This window comes from Solanum pennellii, chromosome 5 (assembly GCF_001406875.1).
Source record: "Solanum pennellii chromosome 5, SPENNV200".
Classification (NCBI taxonomy): Eukaryota; Viridiplantae; Streptophyta; class Magnoliopsida; order Solanales; family Solanaceae; genus Solanum; species Solanum pennellii.
Genome location: NC_028641.1, coordinates 72161336 through 72182625, shown reverse-complemented (window position 1 = coordinate 72182625; position 21290 = coordinate 72161336). Strand labels below are relative to the sequence as shown.

Below are 21290 nucleotides of genomic sequence, written 5' to 3'. Positions count from 1 at the left end.
TATGCTATCCATGGCTTGAACCATAAACGAAAAATAAACTTGAATCAAAATCTACCCCGTGTATCTATCTTGGTTTCTCATTATCCCATCACTGTCACCAGTGTTTTGAGTTTTGACCCAATTTCCGCAAAGGTGTACTAATCCCTTGATGTGCGATTTATTGAGGATGTATTTCCATTTAAGACATTGTTCGCCAAGAAATTATGTAATACATATTACTTTTAATATACTGAATCAGAAGAAATAATCTTTGCATAATCAATGCAAACAAAATACTATTACAAGCATTACTAATGCAAATATTATCAATACACGCTCTACACAATATTATACTTATACACCTTACTAAACAACTCATAATATTATTTAGTTTTACTGATCGACATTAGTTGACGAGAAACCTTAAATCAAAGTTGAGAAAACAAATATCAAAGATTGACCGAGAATTAAGAAACAAAGCATTCATAGTTTACCAAGAAGAACCAAAGTACTATTAGAATATCTGGCGTTAGGACATCACTCGATAGCTTAATCGTATTAAGATCAATAGTTTAATCATATTAGGATTGCGTTACTAATTCAACAAGTATTATATATTTAGATTAATTTAGTTCAGTCTTTTAGGAATCTTATTATTTTCCCTATGACTCTATTTAATACCTTGCTGCCTTCATTAATAAAAATACTATTTTCTCCCCATATTCAGTTTTTATAAGTACCAAGATATTTTATTGAAGGAGCAAATGCCAAAAATTAAATGGAGATAATATTATTAATTTTTTTTTAAAAAAAAACAACAAAAGCAAGCACCAAGAATCTACTTACAAATGAAGCAAAGAATTTGCTACTATATAATAGTAGAAAATACACTCAACAGATACAATATAAAATATGTTATATTGGATTGAGTTAAAATCAACCCAATACAAAATTACCTTACACCTAACTTATACCATGCCATCTCTATCTACATTAAAACTCGACTAAATCCAAATTCGCATCAGAATAAAGTGCTACATAACAAAAGCAACTTCATATCCAGGAGACTCAAACCTGAGACTTGTTAAATTCAAGATGCCAAAATTCTTCTTCAAGATGAAGGATATTATCATAGCACTAGCCAGCTAAGGCTTATCTTAAACTTTAGTCAACTAATCACCTCTATAATGGACAAACAAACACCCAACACATCACAAAGATCACTTGTTGACTGCTCCATACATATCCAAACCAAACTCTTCTCAATCAGTCAAGTTTCTAATTTACATAAGACAATCATGCAACATGGCACTCTGAAGTGAAGGGACAAAAAAAAAAACACTCCTCAGCTTCATCTATGGATAAATTACAACTAGACAAAATTAGAATTTCTTAAGCTCTTCTGTACTGTCAAATATCTTATACTTTGGCACCACATCGCCATGGTCATGAATATTATGATCATCTAGCAGCCACAGCATGATCAGTCCTGGAACTAGCATCAAGGAGTTGATGAAGCTTTGCTCCAGAGGTACTATCATGAACTTCACCGTCTTCGTTGGTTCTACTGAATGAACCATTGTTATTGTTGACTCTTGCTAGTAGGTCTGCTGTGCTAACAGGCTTCAGCCTCTTATCATCAATCATACCTAAAGTTACCTCTTTTGCTTGTCCTTGCTGGTTTTTTAGTCTCTCCTGTACAATCAAGACCATACTTCGTTAAGCCCAAACAACGAAAAATACATAAGACTATATAACCGAGGGACGAACTCATACCATTAAAGCAACATTTTCAAACTTTAGTTGCTCACAGTTTTCGGTGAATTTGTTTATTTCTGATCTGAGTGCCAAATTTTCAGAGGTTAAAGATTGAACCCGCACTGCCAATTCTTCAGCTTCCGCCTGGAGGGAGGAGGGGTGAAAAGAAAGTATTGTTTATCAGAAATAATATCTACAAACAGTAAATTAAACATAGTCTATATATTAAGACTAAATCAGTATCCAAATATTCAATAATGTGCACATTTCCATCTTACCTGCTTTCTCAACCTTGATCTCCTTGCAGATTCTCGATTAGACTGCTTCCTCTTCTCCCGCTTCAGCTCACGTTCATTCTGAATATATAGATGCATTCAACAATTAGAAACTTAGATTTCACATAATAAACAGAGTTCTCGTCAAGTTCATACACTAAAACAAACATTGCAGACACCCAACATCACGTCAAAATAAGAAAAAGAATAGTTCTTCTGATACATGCATATACCTGTAACCAGACTTCACCCGGCATTGCAGGACTGATTTGTGAAGTTGGACTAGATTTTACAAGTGGAGTAGTAGTCATAATCGGAGAAAATGTTGTTCTCGCTAACTTTTCTGCTATAATACCAGGATTAATAGTTATACCAATTCCATTCTCTGAGGCTCCATTTACTTCCCTAGTACGTTGTGGACTGCACAGTCTTTGACTTTTTCCTTCACCAGCTTCAATAGATTTTGAAAAGAAAAAATCAGGCAAACTACTTTCAGTCTCGACTTTTCTCACTTTTGTATACCCTCCAGTAAATGCATCATTGAGTAATAATGTTGAAGCAATCAAGTGTACCAAGTTTGAGAAACCGATACTTCTAATTATTATAGTGCCCATAAAAAAGAATGACAAAAGACCCTACACATTTAATGACGGGTAAAAGAAAGGCAAACCATCTAGTCCAACTCTTTTACCAGTAATATAGTCATGTATTTCAATAATAATAGAGAATTTTTGACAAAAGAACCAGAGTAGATTGAAAACTAAGTTTATAGGAATAGAGTACAGACGGCTGTAATGTACCCACTTCGAGCATTTCCTTTAAAGGTTGAAGCTGCAATATCACAAGCTTCAAGAGTGATTTATCTATTAAGCAAGGCATAATACATAAACCGACACCCAAACTTGACCTCAACTGGCAAGTAAGCACTCCAACTTTGAGAGTGCACATTGTGACACTTCAAATTGGTCCCAATTGACAACTAAACACTCCAACTCGTCCCCATCATGGACACCCGATGCTGAAATGACATATAAACATTGGAAATGTCTCGATGAGTTGGAGTGTTCCACTAACACAGTGGAGACGAGTTGAGGTGTCTACACGTGCTTACCCAAAGTTGGAGTGTTTAATTGCCAAGTGAGGCAAAGTTAAAGCGTCTATTATGTATCATGCCATTAAGAAATTAACACAATTTCTTTTGTGGCATGTACCTGACACCACCCTCAAAAGTCTTAAGCTCATGACCTTACAACACTTGACGGTTGACACTACCGTCAACAAATATGGAAGTGGAAATTAGAATTGACTTAAGAAAGAACCCTTGAAGTTCATTCTGGAGAAACTGCAGAGTTCACAAATATGCAAATCCTATAACTATTGAAATTTGAATAGGAAGTGATAAAGAGACCAAACTCTTACAGTTATTAGGAGTTGACTCGCGGCTTCTTTTCTTACTGTGCTCACCCACCTAGAGCATAAGGAGAAAGTATCAGCAACAATAACCTTCTTAGCAAATACAAATAAAGAAAAAATAAAAAAAATGAGACAAATAGATTTAGAGATCTCGGATCACACCTCTGATGTGTGTATGTTACTTCCGTCACTTGAGCCTTCAGTTTGCCCACTGTCATGGCACGAAACTAACAATCAGTCAATACTCAATATCTTTAACAGGATTAGAGAGTGGTCTCCAGAACGTAAGGACCACTAATTGCAGATATTCTACTCCTTCCGTTTCAATTTTTTTGTCTTACTTCCCATTTTAGCTGTTTCAAATGGAATGTCATTTAATATCGACTTTCCACATAGCATATTTTAAGACAACATGATTAAAAGATATTTTGGTACATTGTACATATATCTAGTTTAAGACCACAAGATACAGTCTTGTTTACTTTATTAAACTCCGTTCCAAGTCAAAACCAGACAAACAAATTGAAATGAAGAGAGTATCTACAACTGGGTCGCTTATGTTTCTTAAACAACTGAATATGATCCCAAGCATGAACTAGTTTTACACGAACCTCTACGAAGGTACATGGTCAGTGCCAGCACCATTTTCAACACTGTGATTCCCTATTGAGATTCGAAGCCCATCAAACCCTTTTGAACGACTCGTCAAGCCTTGATCAGAGTTCCCCGAAGACTTGGTAGAAGTATCCATACTCAAAGAAGCAGTATTCTACACAATGTAGACTGATTTTGCTTCAATCCCACTATTAGGTACTAGAATACTACATTGAGCTTAAAGGGAACATAATCTGTCAGTTCGGGCATTTTCCAGAAGCAAATAAGTTCATAAACACTGAAAGAAGTCAAAGAACTAAAGTAACGTATACCTTGGTTTGGCTAACAACAGGAGATGATGTCATTCCATGCGCCTGAGGACGGGACACCTTAAATCAGAAAAAAGAATAATCTATAAATGGGCATGTTCGTATGTTCCAGCCACAACTTTTGTCACTAGAGTCATACATTACAGTAACTCTACATAAATATACAGTCATATGCTTTGCTATCCGTTGTTTATTATGTTTAGGTGAACGTACTATTTTGTTGTTTGGTACTTTATGCTCTTTACTGCTTTCCTATTAGTTGTATTTTTTCTTCACTATCGTTTTTCTTTTTCATTACTACTTTGTTTTCCTTCACTTGAGCCGAGGATCTTTCGGAAATAACCTCTCTACCTCCACGAATAGGGGTAAGACCTGTGTACACTCTACCCTCCACAGACCCCACTTTGTTGAACTTGTAAAGGTGGATCAAGTTTTTATATGACTACCCTCTATCAATGATCACCGTTAGCTTGAGCCAATCCGTAAATATTCAACTGAATTTATAATAAAAATAACCTTCTCCATCATACTAAGAAACACAACAAATACAACATTTTTTTACCAACAGCTGAGGAGTACACTCATAAATCCTGATAAGGTAGATACTGGAAATCATAGTATGGCCAATTGAAGGGCATAATTCCTAAATCGGTTAACTGTTTGTTTTTCACACACCATTTATTGTTAACATAGTCATAACCTTCCCTTCTTCCTCTGTAGTTACTTTTCTCAGTTCCTTTAAGAAATTAGTGGACCTAGCTCGTTAAAGTTGTTGATCAATGCCCTATAATCTATAAACTAAATGTGATGGCCTAGCAAACTGTGAACAAACCTAGTTAGCAGAGGTCAGTCTCTCTGGCGTTTTCTAGCGTAAAGGACTACTTTCGCATCAGCTTTTTCTCGTTAGGTAATTACCGAGGCGAAAGCTGCTCACAGGTTCAGTTAAGATGAAAGCCACCAGCATTGGTTCTGCTGTTTCCAGTGGCTTATTATTATATTACATGTAGAGAACTTTAGAAAGCACAGTTATCAGAAAGCACTCTTGATTTCAGAAAAGAAAAAGAATGGAGATGCTAGAATGGGGACTCACAATAGGAACTCCAAGGTGCGGATAAACACCACCATGTGCATAGACTCCTGCATATGGTGTGCCATAAGGTGGCAACATAGGCTAAAAAAGGAGAATTCTAGTTAGACCTCGTGTCGGCGAAGCCAGATAAACTATTTCCTAGCACTTTAATTAAACAACTTGCAAGAATATAAAAGAAAAGTTCAGCCCGGAAAGTACCGGTAGCGGGCCCCACATATAAGGATGAGGAGCATGACCAGGTGCAGCAGCAGAACTAACATTTGGAGGTACAGCTACTCGATGACCATAATATGCCTGAAGATTTAGCAATCTACATAAAAATGTCAATAACCACTAGACCTATGGTAATAATATCTAACAGCATGGCGGAAAATGATTAACCTGCATCGCAGCCCAATCAGGATACACATGAAAACTGCTTTGATCCTGTCAATACATGAAGACATTTACCGGCATGAATTTCAAATAAAAGATAATACTAAAAGAGGAAACTAACATCGAGGACATTTAAAGACACAAGCGACAGAGAGAACAATATCAAACACACTACACATAATAAACAATACACAATTCTGTATTTGCTTACTGGTGCAGTCGAAAATGATTTCTCAGGCGTAGAAGACTTCCTGTCCTCAATATTTCCCATGTGTCAGAAAGCAACTAGACACTCTACTAATTCACTACTGAAATGATTATTTCCTTTAGGAGGTACTAAAAATATAACAACTTGTTTGGTACTTGCGCGTAGTAGTTGTTGGAGGTATGCTAACCAAGATTATTATGCCAACTGCATAAAACAAAGCCCTATCAAACAATGCGCAACAACAAAACCATCCAAAGCAGAAAAGCAAATAAGTTTCATCCATCCTAATATATTCCAGTACAATGCATAACACATTAAATAGCTAATATTTAGCTAAAGAATCTCAATTACTCTAAAAGGCAAATATATACTATGTAACATCTTCAAAGATAGACACTTTATGAAATAGTTTCTATAGCCGAAACTTCTAAGGGATCGTTCGGTAGAGTCTATTAGAAAATATAATGCATGCATTAACTTAGTAAATTCCAAATACCTTATTGAATACACTTTTTCAATCTATGTATAACTAACACACTACTTGGTATTTATGCTACAAATAACTAATCCATGAAAATCCATAATATTGCAATGCAAACCCTTCAAAACATTTTCCACCTTCTTTACACCGTACTTGTACATGGTATTTTTTAAAACAAGTTATTCTTTACTGGAATTACTTCTACTACGCCAGACCAAATACTGCATAAGAAATAATAGCAAGACAACTAATAGAAGCATAACTAACACCAACATTACTTATGCAGGAATCAGGATTATTCTTATACGCCCTATCATTACTAAGTTTTTACTCTTATATTTTTCAAACCTTCAAGAAATTAATTCTTTATCATCACCCTCAGCCATTCTCTTTTGATGCACTGTCCTTTTAAAATAAACTCATTTTCTTACAAGGGCATAATCGTCCACTCATAGTCCTAACATAAGAGACGAACTTTACAAAAAAAAATTGAGTATAGAATTACATAGGATGAAATGACCATCTAGTCCTCCTCAACCTACCTAAATTACCACTAGAAAATATCAATATTCAAACAAAGGAAGAATAAAACATTAACAATTTTTCTTAATTTCTATGCATTATTATAAGAACAGAAAAGAGCATAACATATCGTTTTAACTATTGAAAATAATATAAAATTACCATCGATCAACCCTATTATCTTTGAAATACCCCGAAATAAAGGTAGACGTTAGGGGTATTTCAGAACTAATACGCTGATGGAGAATAATTTTATACCATTTCTAATAACTCAAAGTAATCTAGGTCAGCTTCATAATCCAAAACTTTTCCCAAAAATCATAAATCTAAATTTGAACATACCTTAAATTGAGATTTAATTGATGGAATTTTGCAGTTTTTGTCTCAAACTTTGTGCATTTTGTAAAATAAATTTCAAATATATATATATATATATAAGAAGAAAAAAAAAGAGCAGAGATAAGAAGAGAGAGAGAGAGAGAGAGAGTAGAGAGAGAAAGAGAGTGATTTGTTGAAGAAGAAAGAAAAGAAAGAGATGGAGATCCACGTCACCAAACACGTGTACGTATCTAAAATCAGCTTATTTGTTGGCGATTTTGAAATTCGTGTATTTTATTTTAAATAAATTAACTACGTCACTTTTTATCTCTGACCTGTCATTTGCCTACATGGTTTACGTGTCTCAGGCGTGGTGTCGAGTTTTTTATTGGACAAATTATTTAATTATTTATTGTCGCCGCTTATTTTTATTTATTCATACCTTAATAATAGATTAAAAGATGATTTTATTATATCATTTCTTTTTATTATAAATCTAATATTCACTTTATTTTAATTTATTTGATTTTTTTATATTTGGAGATTCAAACAAGTTTGTCAATTATTATAACTCGTAATATTTTTTATTTAGTTTATAAATATAGAAAAAAATTAAAGATTTCATGAATAAATATTTTATTAAATTTAAATTATTTAACTCTCAAAAGATAAAAATTAAAACACGAAAAATAATCTCTTTATTGTTTAAACTAAAATTGAAGAGCGTGATCTGGTTTTGTGTGACGTGGTCTGTTTTCCGCAAATTACTTGAACATATTGAAAATTTAAGCCGATTGGATAATTCATTTCAAATCCACCAATTATGCATTTGATTTGAAATGAAAAAAAAAAAGTGAATAAATAGCTGACCAATATGAACTGCGATGTACTAGTAGACTGTTGCGTGCTTAATCAAAATTCTTAGATTTAAGTTTTGAATATAAAGAAAATCTTATTGAGAGTGTTATCTTTAATGAAGTCATGCAATTTGCAATTTAATTTTAGTTCCAACTCTATTGTAGACTCGTGAATAATTTAAAATAATCACATCACATATATATATATACACACAATTTTCATACAAATTACCATAATTTTTATAGAAATCGCTGGATAAATACAAATCAGATGCTTCAGGATATGATACAAATAACAAAAATGTAATTATAAAGCGTAATATGATTTTTATTTTTGTTATTCTTAAATTTATTTTCTTTTTTAAAAGCATTAGGCTCTAGCCATTAACCAATTGGGCCGAAAGGATACCCGTACTCAGCAGTAAAGCCAGATGAATTTCAAGATGCTAGGCCCAGTTCATAAATTTCATTCAGAACCAACCAAAATTGATAGGATCATTCACACAAATGCTCTTTTTTTTTAAAAAAAAAAAATTTCATAAATAGCTATAATAGAAAACATAGTAGGTCTCCTAAATAATGGGAATCAGATTTATATATTTCGCCCTTTTTATAAAGGGGAACTTTTATATATAGCTATCATAATTAAATTAATTATTCTCCTTAGTTAAAGTTCTCATAATTACTGACCGTAGCTATATTCTTAAGTTGCTATAGTGATGCTCGGCATTCCGCTGTATAATTTTTTTTAAAAAAGTTTTATACAATATTGAATTCAATTTTTTGAAAGCTAACAGTGGCAATCTCGGCTAGAAAATGGTTTAAAATACATACTTCACGGAATGTTAGCTCGTTAAATTTTTTTTACAAGTTATATCTCCTACGTAAAACCCAATTGATTTCATCTTTGTACATTCGATCCAATCTTGGCGACAACTTACTTTTCTTGGCTAGTAACATATATTTTATTTGCATTGGTTAGTATTTTTATATTTTCGTTCATGTAGATAAGTAACTTGAAAAAACAGAACAGTAGAACTGATTTGTATATGTAATTGTATAAATTCTACATTGAATTGGAGTTTCATTCGAACATGTGTTTGCAATTGTATTCTAATAGATCGAGAATTAACTAATGTTTATCCATGATTGTATAATTACTCAATTGATAATTAGATTTTGATTGAGAAAATTGTTTATAGTTGTATGTGAATTGATCGAGAGAGATGACTTCATATCTGCAATTCGAGTACATAAATGTATAGTAGATTATACAATTGAATTCGTCCGTAGTTATATAAATATATTTATCAATTATTGTTTATAGACTTCTATATTGTACATGTATAATTTTACATTATTTGTAGAATTGTATAAGTTAGTGTTTGTATGTGTATAATTAGACTTGATGGGATTAATGTTTGTATCTCTATAATTGATTGTTGGGAGGTAAATTATGTGGAAAAGTTGTTTGTATAAGTTAACTAATTACTTTTGTAGTTGTATAATTGACATAAATTTTGTTTGTGGACTTGTATAATTGCTTATTGACTTGTATATTTTGTATATCTATAATTTTACATTATTTATTTTGTCGTAAAATTATCTATTTGACGTGTTTTGTATATTTTTGAATTCATGTTTGTATATGTATACATGAGTTATTTCTGTCTATACAGGAATGTCTTACATCTATATTTTGGTAAAACATTCTGAAAAATGGGATGATGCAAACTGTTACATTGACTATGTTGCCGAAGGGATACCTTTAAGAGAAACTGCGTTTACAAATATATAAATTTATACGAACAACAAACCTCAAGAGTAGATGTAAAAACAACAAAATATACATTAGTAAATCCAAGCTTTAAATGTTTATACAAATAATATTATACAATTTGAAAATTAATTATACAATTATATTATTATACAACGTACTACGGTAAGATTACCCAAACCAAACCCAAATACAAAGAACTATAGTAACATGCTATTAATTTAAAAAACTAAACTGAGATTTCCTTTTACTTCATAAATATACAATTGAATTCTGATATACAAAATGAATTTGTATGAAAATATATAATATATTGTAGATCCAAACTTTAAAAGTTTATACAAATAATTTTATACAAATTACCTCAACTGTTTCACCTTCTTCATCTTTAGATACACAAATTTGAAAATCTTAAATCAAAAGAAATTCCAGTGATATACAAATACAAATATAAAAATGATGAAATCACAAAAAAAATGTAAAGAGAATTTAACTATAAAGCAATTGCCTATAAATCTGAAATCACGATTGAATTCAATTTTGATTGAGAAAAAAAAAGAGAAAATAATGGCAAGTTAGTGAAGAGAGAGAATAGACTCATTTGTATATAAGGAAAAGAATGTTATACGCAGCTATACAAATAAGGAGAATAAAAAAAAGTAATTACCGAAATTAGATGGCTGCGAGTGGTAATATAAACAAACATTAACTATGTTAGATAATTAAGTAGTATAAGTTTGCTTAGCTTTGTAATTTTCCCTTTTATAAAATAATTATATAAAATCTTGTTTAATTATATATGACTAATTATGCAGCAATTAAGGAAATAATATCTTAACTAAAGGTTATTTAGTTTAATTAGAATACTTCACCTAAGACTTCTTCTTGACGAAACACAATGCATTTATTATATCAAAACTTAAAGGGTCTGATATATCCCTCAACTTTGTCAATTGCGAGTTGTATATTTTCATGACTTTTCATATATTATTTGGTTAATTCGTGTTTAATTTGCAAAATTATGTTATTGACTACGAATATCTGTTTGAATTGTATAGTTATTTATAAGTTTAAAATAGTTTTGAGCGTATTAACATTCTATATGAAGTAGTTGTTTTGGTTGAAAATCATTTGCATATGTGTATAATTAGGAGCAGTTTGTATATGTCACTCCATATCATATAGATTGTATATAATTCCTTGTATATTTTAAATCAACAAATGTTCATAATTGTATAAATTTTTCATTTATTTATATCAGTTTGTATTTGTTACAGTTTGAACTCTATATTATATAGATTGTATACAAGTCGTTGTATATTTTAAGTAAACAAATGCGTACAATTAAATAATTTTTCGTTCACTCATCAATTTATACATGTTACATTTTGAACTCCATATTATATATAAATTGTATATTATTCGTTGTATATTTTAGTACAACAAATATGTATAATTTTTTTTATTTATATCAATTTGTATATGTGACTGTTTGAACTCTTGTTATATAGATTGAATACGAAAGATACTAATAATAGATCTTCATTACACAAATAGTTGTAAATGTATTAACTAAATAATATTGGACTTGTATAACTATAATATTACGAACAGACTCCTTACATGTACTGTTCTATTTATTCAAACTTCACTTACAAAATTATATTGAATACGTTATATATATAGTTGTTTGTTGTGCATGAGTTTATCATCATTGTTTCTTGCTAGCTAACTTGTGCTTGCCAACAGTTTAGAAAAATGTTCATATTTGCCTCTTCTTCTTTTTAACTAAATCCAAAGAATACAATTTTGTACATATGTTACTTTATTGCATTTTCCAAGTTAATGATGAGTTCTTTCCCCCCAACCTCAACATCACCCAAAATCAAAAGATACAGTTGTTCTTTTTTTGTTGTTAACCATTTAAATCAAAGGATACAGTTGTTCTTTTTTTGTTCGTAATCATGTAAATGAACTGGTAGGAACTAGGAAGCAAAGAACAAGAGATACAACACTTTCTAGTATAGATATGAGTCAGAATTTAAAATTTATGAGTTTATAAATTTAGTTTCGTTGAATTATTTGGGTTTGAAACTAATAAGTTGTACGTATTAAATAAATTTTTAAGGCATAATACATAAATATGTTCATTTATTTTGTCTAATTTTATATTTATGTCCTTCAATTTTGAGTGTGCACAAGTAGACACTTAAACTTGTGTAAAATTGAACAAAATAGACACACGTCACATGGTAATTTGCGTCCTACGTGACGTCCTATGTGTATTGTATCACATAGGACTAATGTGTCAACTTGTTCAACTTTATACAAGTTTGAGTGCCTATTTGTGCACACTCAAAGTTGAAGGATATAAATGTAAAATGAGGCCAAGTTAAAAGTTATGTATATGTATTATGCCAACTTTTTTAAATTATTGAATTCTGTTGAATGTGCTTCTTGCACTCTAATAGATATATATCTCTCTGGAAAAAAAGAGAGAGTATATATATATATATATATATATATATAAGAATTTGAAATTCGTAAACAATCTGCAAATTAAAAGGTTAGCTCAACAGTCTAGAGTCTAGACATTCAAAATTGCACCCCTAATATCCAAGATTGATTCATATGAACTAGATACATTATATTTTATATATTTATTTTTAAAATTTTTTAGATAAAAATTTTGAATCCATCACTTGAATCGATTAGGATATGAATTTTATAAGTATTAGTAACAGTATTTGTTTGTACATACAATAATTTATTGCGTCAGCAATTGATGTTGTTCACATGCATTGGCTTTCCTTTCTATAAAATGGAAAAAAATGTCTCAACATAATCCATTACTTTATACTATAGTACTTTTTGTTTTTGAGAGGAAAAAAACAATAGAAAAAATGATGAGTTGTTGGTTTTCATCAATTGTGGTTTGGTTTATTTTAGTTATTATTATTATAACAACAACTTGTAATAATTTGGTGGAAAGCAAATGTGCATTTGAAGCAATTTTTAATTTTGGAGATTCAAATAGTGATACTGGTGGATTTAATGCTGCATTTCCATCTCAAGGGCCTCCTTATGGAATGACTTATTTTAAAAGACCAACTGGAAGGGCAAGTGATGGAAGAGTCATTGTGGATTTTCTTGGTATGGTTTTATCTAATTTTATTTATATTTGAATCGAGGGTCTTTCGAAACAAACTCCTTATCTGCATGAGGTAGGAGTAAAATCTGCGAACATTATACTTTTTCAGACTCAATTTGTGAAATTTTATCCAGTTTGTTGTTGTATTCATTTTGTTCGATTGGATCTTACTATAAGTATTGATTTGATTGTTATGCTATTTTTTTATTAGATCGTTTAAAATGGAACGAAAACACTTTTATAGTTGGAAAGTATTTTGGTTTAGACTTTCTATTTTTGCTCTTTGAGAAGTGATTTTTTAATGTATCACAAATTTCAAAAGTTTTATAATTAATGAAATACGATTTTAATATATTTATGACCATAATTAAGTTACAAAAGTCTTTATTTCTTTTGTAAATAGTGTTAAGTACTCAAACCATATTTCAGAAAAAAATGTATTTGGTATAACAAAAGAAGTATTTTTTTAAGAGATTTTTTTTTTGTGTTTGGTTGATCAAAGTATTTTTTGTGTCAGCTCTACCGATTAATAGATAACTTATCGTATTTTCGACGCTACAAAGTCCACAATTTTTTTTAAAAAAAAGTATACTTATAGATATCCTTTGAGCAATTGATAGTGTACATTTTTTTTTTAAATGATGGGGTATTTAACATAAATTCTTTGTTTAGATTAATTAAAGGGCACAGATGTGCACTAATCATTTTGGAAGGATCGCACCCCAAGGCTTAAGATGTGACGCAAACAATCTATTTTTTTTAATGTATCAATTTATGTAATTTACTCTTTTTTTCATTGAGTTTGAAATAGATTGATCTAATTTTTTAATTTTAAAATATTTTTTTTATCTTTAATTAAATGATCTCTAGTTCTACAAAAATTTATCATTTATTTTATATCACAAGTTTCAAAAGTCTTTTTTGTTCTATCTCAAATTCGGTATCATGAAGTCAAACTTCATCATACAAAGTGAGACAAAGGAAGTATAATGTAAGGGTTAGTGGTTGCTTGCTCATTTTCATGACCTATAAATCAAACATAAACAATTCTACCATTGCTATAAGGTTTTCTTTTTTTTCTTTTAGATGAAATAAAGATCAGTCCGATGCATAAATTATCATGCGTTTATGTAGGACTAGGAGAAGGGTCACAAATGAAAGAAACCATAATATAAATATTAATGATTATTTTCACGATTCGAACTCGTAACACCAATGTCATCTTTTTAGTTATTAATGACTAAATGACAAGAAAACATATTGGTTCGAAGACAGGAGTTTTATAATTACAAGACTGGGGAAAAAAAAAACTTAGCTGTAAAAAGCAAAGTAGTTGGTCCGTGTAAAGGTGTAATTATTTTTTTGTTTTGTCCATAGGTTTACCTTTCTTTGTCCTACTAGTAGAAATTACAAATGAGATAAAGTCTGTGACTCTCTTTTGTCTTTTTTCTCGTAACGTTATATATAGGGAAGCAGAAATTTAGATATAAACATGTTATTTAATTTGATATCAACTGATATTTATGTCTTCTAATTTTAGGTGTGCATAAGTAAGCACTTAACCTTATATAAAACTGAACAATAGCCTCATTCATTCTATGTAAGGTCATACATGACAATTTTGTGCCCTATGTAGCAGAATTAACATGCATAATGTCACGTAGGACGTATATGTCTATTTATTCAATTTTATACAAGTTCCGGTATGCCTAATTGTACACACTAAAAATTGAAGAACATAAATGTCAATTGAATCCAAGTTAAGGAACATATTTATGTTATTATGTCTTTAGGAAACAATATAAAACTATCTTTATGTAATCTATATGTCATAAGTTCGAGTTGTGAAATTAATTATTGATGTTGTATTAAGTAGGCCGCCTACAGACAATCCTTAACAAAATTTCCGACTTAGTCAATTAACACTCTTGTTACCCTGTTGTGTGCGGTCTTTCCCCAAACTCTGCTTGAACATTTCTTATGTACCCTACTTGAATATGAGTTATATGCGGCCTTTCCTTGAACCCTGCGTAGGTTACTAATATTGCTATAAATTAATAATAGTGTTGTTTGATGTGCAGCTCAAGGATTAGGTTTGCCATATTTGAGTCCATATTTGCAATCAATTGGATCTGATTTCAGACATGGTGCCAACTTTGCAACATCAGCATCCACAGTGCTCATGCCACAAACATCATTATTTGTGTCCGGTGTTAGCCCTTTTTATCTAGGAATTCAACTCCAACAGTTCAAGCTATTTAAGACTAAAATTGATGAGTTTCAGAGTAAAGGTAAAATAAATAATGTACTATACTTTATTAGTATTCCATTTTTTTTTTGTTTTTCATAATCTTTTTATATTATTTTTCTTAATTTTCAGGTAACACTAATCTGCCTCCCTCAGACATATTTGGGAAATCTCTTTACACATTCTATATAGGTCAGAATGACTTCACTGGTGAGTTGGGAAGTAAAGGAATAGGTGGAGTGAAGGAGTACTTACCTCAAGTAGTTTCCCAAATTGCTAGCACTATCAAGGTAATAATAACATTAGAATTAATATACCTTTTGTCTCAGTTTATATGACGTAGTTTGGTTCTCTACTAAGTTTCAGAAAGTAAAAAGAAATTTTTGAAGTTTGTGGTTTTTAAACATGTCATAATATTTGTGTGTCGATAACAACCTTTTATTTAGGGTAAAATGAAAACAAAAAAGAAGTAAAGTTAATTAGTTTCAATATAGAAATTGTTGAGTTTCCTGCATCATTCGTGGACGGGAGGCTTCCTATATGTTCTTGGACAATACTCACCTCGATGAATTGAGTTTGACTCAAAGTTCACGGTATCAAACCTTATAACCAACTCAAATCGTGGTTTACCTGGTGTTTTTCCTAGCTTTCGCGGACCTCAAATAATTCTACGAGATACCTACCACCTTCCACTAGCAACATGTATCAAGTAACTCTATCCACCAAAGCTAGGATAGATGAGAAGAATCACCTAGCATTCTTTTTTTGTTCTCCATTGAGTTTTGAATCAGACCTCAGGGTTTTCAACCACTTCATTGACCGCTAAGCTACACTAATTATCCGCACTTCAATTGGATCAAGCCTATGCATGTTGGAGCTATTGAGTTTCCTACATCGATTATGGATCGGAAACTTAGCTACCTCATGATCTAGCTTTTGAGGTTTAATTTGGATCAGAAGTCATTTTTATTTGTGATGAATGGTAAACTAAAGCTAAGGAGTGACTTTTATAGGGTCTTAAAATTTTCAAGCATAATTACTTGTTTTTATAAATTGATAGCTAGAGTAGAAGTGTAAATCATATGTTGATTTAATTGATTTTTCTTTCACCAGGAAATCTATGGACTAGGGGGAAGAACATTTTTGGTACTAAACCTTGCACCAATTGGATGTTACCCAGCATTTTTGGTGAAGCTCCCTCATGAAAGTTCTGATATTGATGAGTGTGGATGCTTGATATCATACAATAATGCAGTTGTGGACTATAACAATATGCTCAAAGATGCATTGGCACAAACAAGAAAAGATCTTTCAGATGCAAATGTTATTTATGTGGACACTCATGCTGTTCTCCTGGAACTTTTCCAACACCCCACTTCTCATGGTACGATTGAGCATCTAAACATATGATCAAATGTTCTTATTAGACACTTCCGACACAACTTCTAATGATCAATGTGTGTTTGTAGGGTTAAAATATGGAAACAAAGCATGTTGTGGACAAGGAGGTGGTTCTTACAACTTTAACCAAGAAGTATACTGTGGAAATACAAAAGAGATAAATGGACAAACATTGTCAGCTACAGCCTGTGAGGATCCATACAATTATGTGAGCTGGGATGGGATACATGCCACTGAAGCAGCAAACAAAATCACAGCAAATGTCATTCTCAATGATGGTTCTATTTTTGATCCTCCATTTTCACTACATAAATTCTGTGATATTCAGCCTGTAGGTTGATACATGATCCACAAGATGTTATAACTAGTAACTAGGAGAAACGAATAAATAAAGGTCATGTGTTCAATAAAATTGACGTTGATAAATGGATGCATTAGGTTGCATGTGTAAGAAACTATCTTCTCAATGGTTAACTTATGTTTGATTGCAAAGGCAACCAGAAAGGCACACTGAGCTGCTGTCTCTGGTTAAAAGGGCACCAGAGAAACAGGGACTGAACAAACCAAACACACTATACATACCTTCAATGGTTCACGTGCGTTTGGTTTACATAGTCTTCAAGTTATTACCCAACCTTTCAACAAATTGTCTTCAAGTTATTACCCAACCTTTCAACAAATTCTCTTGCTGCACTACATTCTCAATGTAATCTTTTCCAGTCACAAAGAGTAACAACTGCAAAATATTTCAGTAGATGATGGACATCTGAATTTAATTCTTCAGACTCTGCAGCCTAATAATTACAAGAAAACGGGATAGCCCTTGTGGGAGTGAATAGTTGCCTCTCCCAAATGATAAAACACAATCCCAGAAGATTTTAAACTTCCAACTTGGACAAACTTTGTTTTATTGTTAAAAGATTAGATGCGTCCCTATTTGGACAAACTTTCAGAACTCCAAAGTTGATTCCTTTCAAACTCTGTTGTTCAAACAGCATGGATCAGTCAAAAGAAACAGTGTGGCAACCACAATGAAAAGAAGGAAGCAGGCTAGACCATTTAAGTTCGCTCCTAAACAAAATTCATCATTCAGCATCACGACACCTTACAAAATTATTCAAAAAGCGGTAGTGATGAACAGAGTCCAAATCCTTAATTATTTTCACCCCATGGAAGGCGAAAAGTCTAGGCCACTAACCTATGAAGAATTTAGTTCATCAGCCTCAGGTCCAACAGTAAATCTAGAAGCACTACAAAACCTAAATGTTATGCAATCGAAGTCTACTCATCCCCATACTCGATTCCAACTTTTTCCTGTTCTCAGAAGACAACTTAGAGCAGACACTGCCAGAAACAGGTAAGACATATATTCTACAATAATCACTCAATGCAAGTACATCGTCCCTCTAATGAGATTCAACAACTAATTCAGCAATGTTACAACTCCCAAACATTTCAGAAGTATAACGTAGGCAAACCATCCATCAGCAGATAGCAAGACTACATGCATAACTGAATAGAAACTAGCCAGAATATTGCATTCATTTCATGAAAGCACAAATTTTCAGACAGAACTTTGATGCACAAAACTCAATCATACAACTTCAAACGATACACAAAAATACTTTTTCAATGTTTATGGAAAAAGAACGCCACAGAAATATTAGCAAGGCCTATGATAGACCTCAGTAACAACAGTTTGGGTTTAGATTAGATTTTGTCAATGTCTTCATCCTCAAACTCAATGTAATCATCACCAGCACCCTCATCCTCTTCATCAAGACCATTAGCAATGCCCTCATTAAGCCTCGTGTTCTCTGGTAACTCTCCATATGCCTTCAATAACCTGGCCTCATCAGGCATGTACTTCAAGATCACATCAGCTTTGTCATCCTGGGAAAATCAAAACTAGTTTAAAACAGCAATATCCACATTGGATAAGAACCCACATCTCAACAAAGCAAACCTATAATAATTTAGGCTTATCAGGCACTAATTGCCAAATTGAAAATCAGCAGTAAGTAGCAATTACAAAAACTATTGTTCTCTTGGACGGAGATATATGTCAAGCCAAAAGCAGGAACAGATACATACATACATACATATATCATATAAACACACACACACACACACAGAGAGACACACTTGCGTGCACATACAACGGGTTAGGGTAGGAGGCTTGGGTTTCCGGAAACGAGCAACTTTTGCACAAGCCTTGTATTTATATTGAGAATCCACTAAACATATAATAATTTTTTAGTTGGAACCCAATATAAAAATGGTCTGTTCGTAGTGGCAAAGGGCAAATCTATTAAGCTTTGCTGTCCTCTGCAAGGGTTTGAATCCTTTGGGCAACATAATTATCTTGTTTTTTTTTTCCTTGTCTTTTTTAACAAAAACGACACAAACCTTTATTTTGTCTCTCTTTTTCTTTATAATTTGAGAACCAATGAACCCCAAATCTTAAATCTGCCTTAGCGTGTGCACACACACATATTCATTTTATCTCGCTTTTTCTTTATAATTTGAGATTATTTAACCATTGAACCCCAAGTCTTAAATCTGTCTCAGCACACACATACACACACATATTCATAAAGAAATCAATCATACATAGACTTGCTACTTCCTTGAGATAGCATGTCCATACTACTACAAAGTAGTAGGTGCACCATGTCCAATAACTTAAAATCCTGGGGCCTTTTATACCCTTCAATCAAAAAATATGGAATCAATAGTTCTATCCCAGTACAGAGGAGGCTACTTTTGTACATCATCCCGTTTATCCATTTCCGCAAGGTGATCAAAGTTTTACACTACAGAATAGAAACTACCAAAAGAAAACATCTTTGCCACAACAAATTTACACCTTTGATCCTCAAGCTTGTAACCCCAACACCTTCTTTTTTCCAAATTTCATTTCTTTAAGAAAAACACAACAAAATTCTGAAAAGAGATATGAAAAACACAAATAGAAGAAAAGGGTATCGGAAAAATTGGATCTTGCCTGATAGTCACGGAGGCCAACAAGGATGATATCACCAGCAGCGATCCATACTTTCTTATGCATCTTACCACGTATGTGACAAAGACGCTTAGTTCCATCAATACACATAGCTTCACATCGTCCATTACCAAGCATACGAAGGACCTGAGCATATTCCTGTCCATCTTCTTTGAAAACAAGCTCTCTTTTCTCATCATCGGCTTCATTCTTTCCTCTCTTCCTGTTCTTACCTCCCTTACCCTTGTTCTTCGGCATGGTTGTTTGATTGAATCGCTTCTCTCAAACTTCGATTGGAGAAGGAAGAAACCCTAAATTGGAAAAGGGGGCGTTCTTGTTCCTTTTTATCTGAATAATTTGTTTTGTTCGCTTCATTAGAAATGTTATGAGCTAGCGTTGAAGCCACGAGAGCCATGGTGTCATTTAGACCATTTTACCCTTGTACACGTGTATAGTGTCACAAAGGAGCACAATATTTTTTATTCGGTGTTCGGTACATGAATTGGTGTCCAACTAATCCGAATTATGAATTTTCCTTCTAAAGATGCATAGCGAAGGAATTAGCAATGCACAATTTAGTAATACACACATTAGATTTTTCAAGTGTTTAGTTCATTGTTTTCCACTTAATTTTTGGTTTGGTTTGAAACCCTATAAAAAAAATTCTTCCTGTTATACCCTTGATTTGTTTTGAGATTTTATCTTTCATTTAACTACTCAAGTTAAATACTAAAATATATATTTTTTAAAATTATTATTAATTTTGAGGTGTGATGTGCCACATCGGCGATCACTAATAGTATGGTGTATCTCCAATTTTTTGTTAGCAAATATACTTTAAAGGTTAACATAGTTTTAAGATTACTTAAATTATTTAAATACACAAAGTTTATAAAAAAAATAGTTCAAATGGTCAATCAACAAATTACATTTAAAAAAAATGAAAGTTCAAAAATCAACCCAATATAGCAAATCAAACATGGAGAAGAAAATATTAATTTGTGAAATATAATTATATTGGACAAATATGGAGTATTAAAAAGAACATTTATAACTATTTGAATATAAATAAAACAGGACACTAAATTACATAGAAACTTAGGAGAAAAGTTTGAGGGATTATACGTGACATTCAAAACGTGTTCTAATGTAGAACCTCTTTTTGCCCGAGGTAGGCCTATGTTGCAATTAGTTTGATAATAAATGATCGATTTAAACACCTTTTAGATTTGGAGCAAACATAACTTCATTGATTAAGGTAGTCTTGGATGTTACATAAAGGTAGGAAATCAAAACCTAAGAAATGAAAGTACGGGGGGGAGGGGCATAAGGCATACAAGAGGAATAGGCACATGACACTTTTAAGAGCTTATGAAAAAAGGTTCAAAGAATATAAATGAATCTACGACCAGGTTGAAGCATCATAACCGTCATCGTCTCCATCATAAAATAACTCTGGGTGCTATTCTGGGGATTCATCGATCTTCCATTCCCAATTGTTTAGATTTTC

At 32.1% G+C, this 21290-nt stretch overlaps 2 protein-coding genes and 1 pseudogene across 2 annotated transcripts; 1 reads left to right on the top strand and 2 right to left on the bottom strand.

The window, feature by feature from the left end:
- Window positions 1–1037: 1037 nt before the first annotated feature.
- LOC107019127 lies at window positions 1038–7490 on the bottom strand (annotated as a pseudogene).
- A 5361-nt stretch (window positions 7491–12851) lies between these two features.
- On the top strand, window positions 12852–17659 carry LOC107019132 (GDSL esterase/lipase At4g01130-like). Its single transcript, XM_015219706.2, has 5 exons — window positions 12852–13129; window positions 15209–15418; window positions 15508–15665; window positions 16489–16759; window positions 16845–17659. The coding sequence occupies exons 1-5, from the start codon at window positions 12880–12882 to the stop codon at window positions 17114–17116; spliced, it is 1161 nt and encodes a 386-aa protein (XP_015075192.1). The 5' UTR covers window positions 12852–12879; the 3' UTR covers window positions 17117–17659.
- Window positions 17660–18289: 630 nt separating this feature from the next.
- Window positions 18290–20167, bottom strand: LOC107020827 (eukaryotic translation initiation factor 1A). The gene is made up of 2 exons (XM_015221338.2): window positions 19784–20167; window positions 18290–18669 (listed from the first exon to the last, which is right to left on the bottom strand). The coding sequence occupies exons 1-2, from the start codon at window positions 20036–20038 to the stop codon at window positions 18487–18489; spliced, it is 438 nt and encodes a 145-aa protein (XP_015076824.1). The 5' UTR covers window positions 20039–20167; the 3' UTR covers window positions 18290–18486.
- Window positions 20168–21290: the final 1123 nt, after the last annotated feature.

Excerpts from the sequence above, each read along its gene's own strand:
- LOC107019132 (XM_015219706.2), top strand. The coding sequence starts at position 12,880 with ATGATGAGTTGTTGGTTTTCATCAATTGTGGTTTGGTTTATTTTAGTT. Across the intron at positions 15,419-15,507 it reads TGATGAGTTTCAGAGTAAAG|GTAACACTAATCTGCCTCCC; the intron begins GTAAAATAAATA and ends CTTAATTTTCAG. Across the intron at positions 16,760-16,844 it reads CCAACACCCCACTTCTCATG|GGTTAAAATATGGAAACAAA; the intron begins GTACGATTGAGC and ends GTGTGTTTGTAG.
- LOC107020827 (XM_015221338.2), bottom strand. The coding sequence starts at position 20,038 with ATGCCGAAGAACAAGGGTAAGGGAGGTAAGAACAGGAAGAGAGGAAAG. Across the intron at positions 18,670-19,783 it reads TTGGCCTCCGTGACTATCAG|GATGACAAAGCTGATGTGAT; the intron begins GCAAGATCCAAT and ends TGATTTTCCCAG.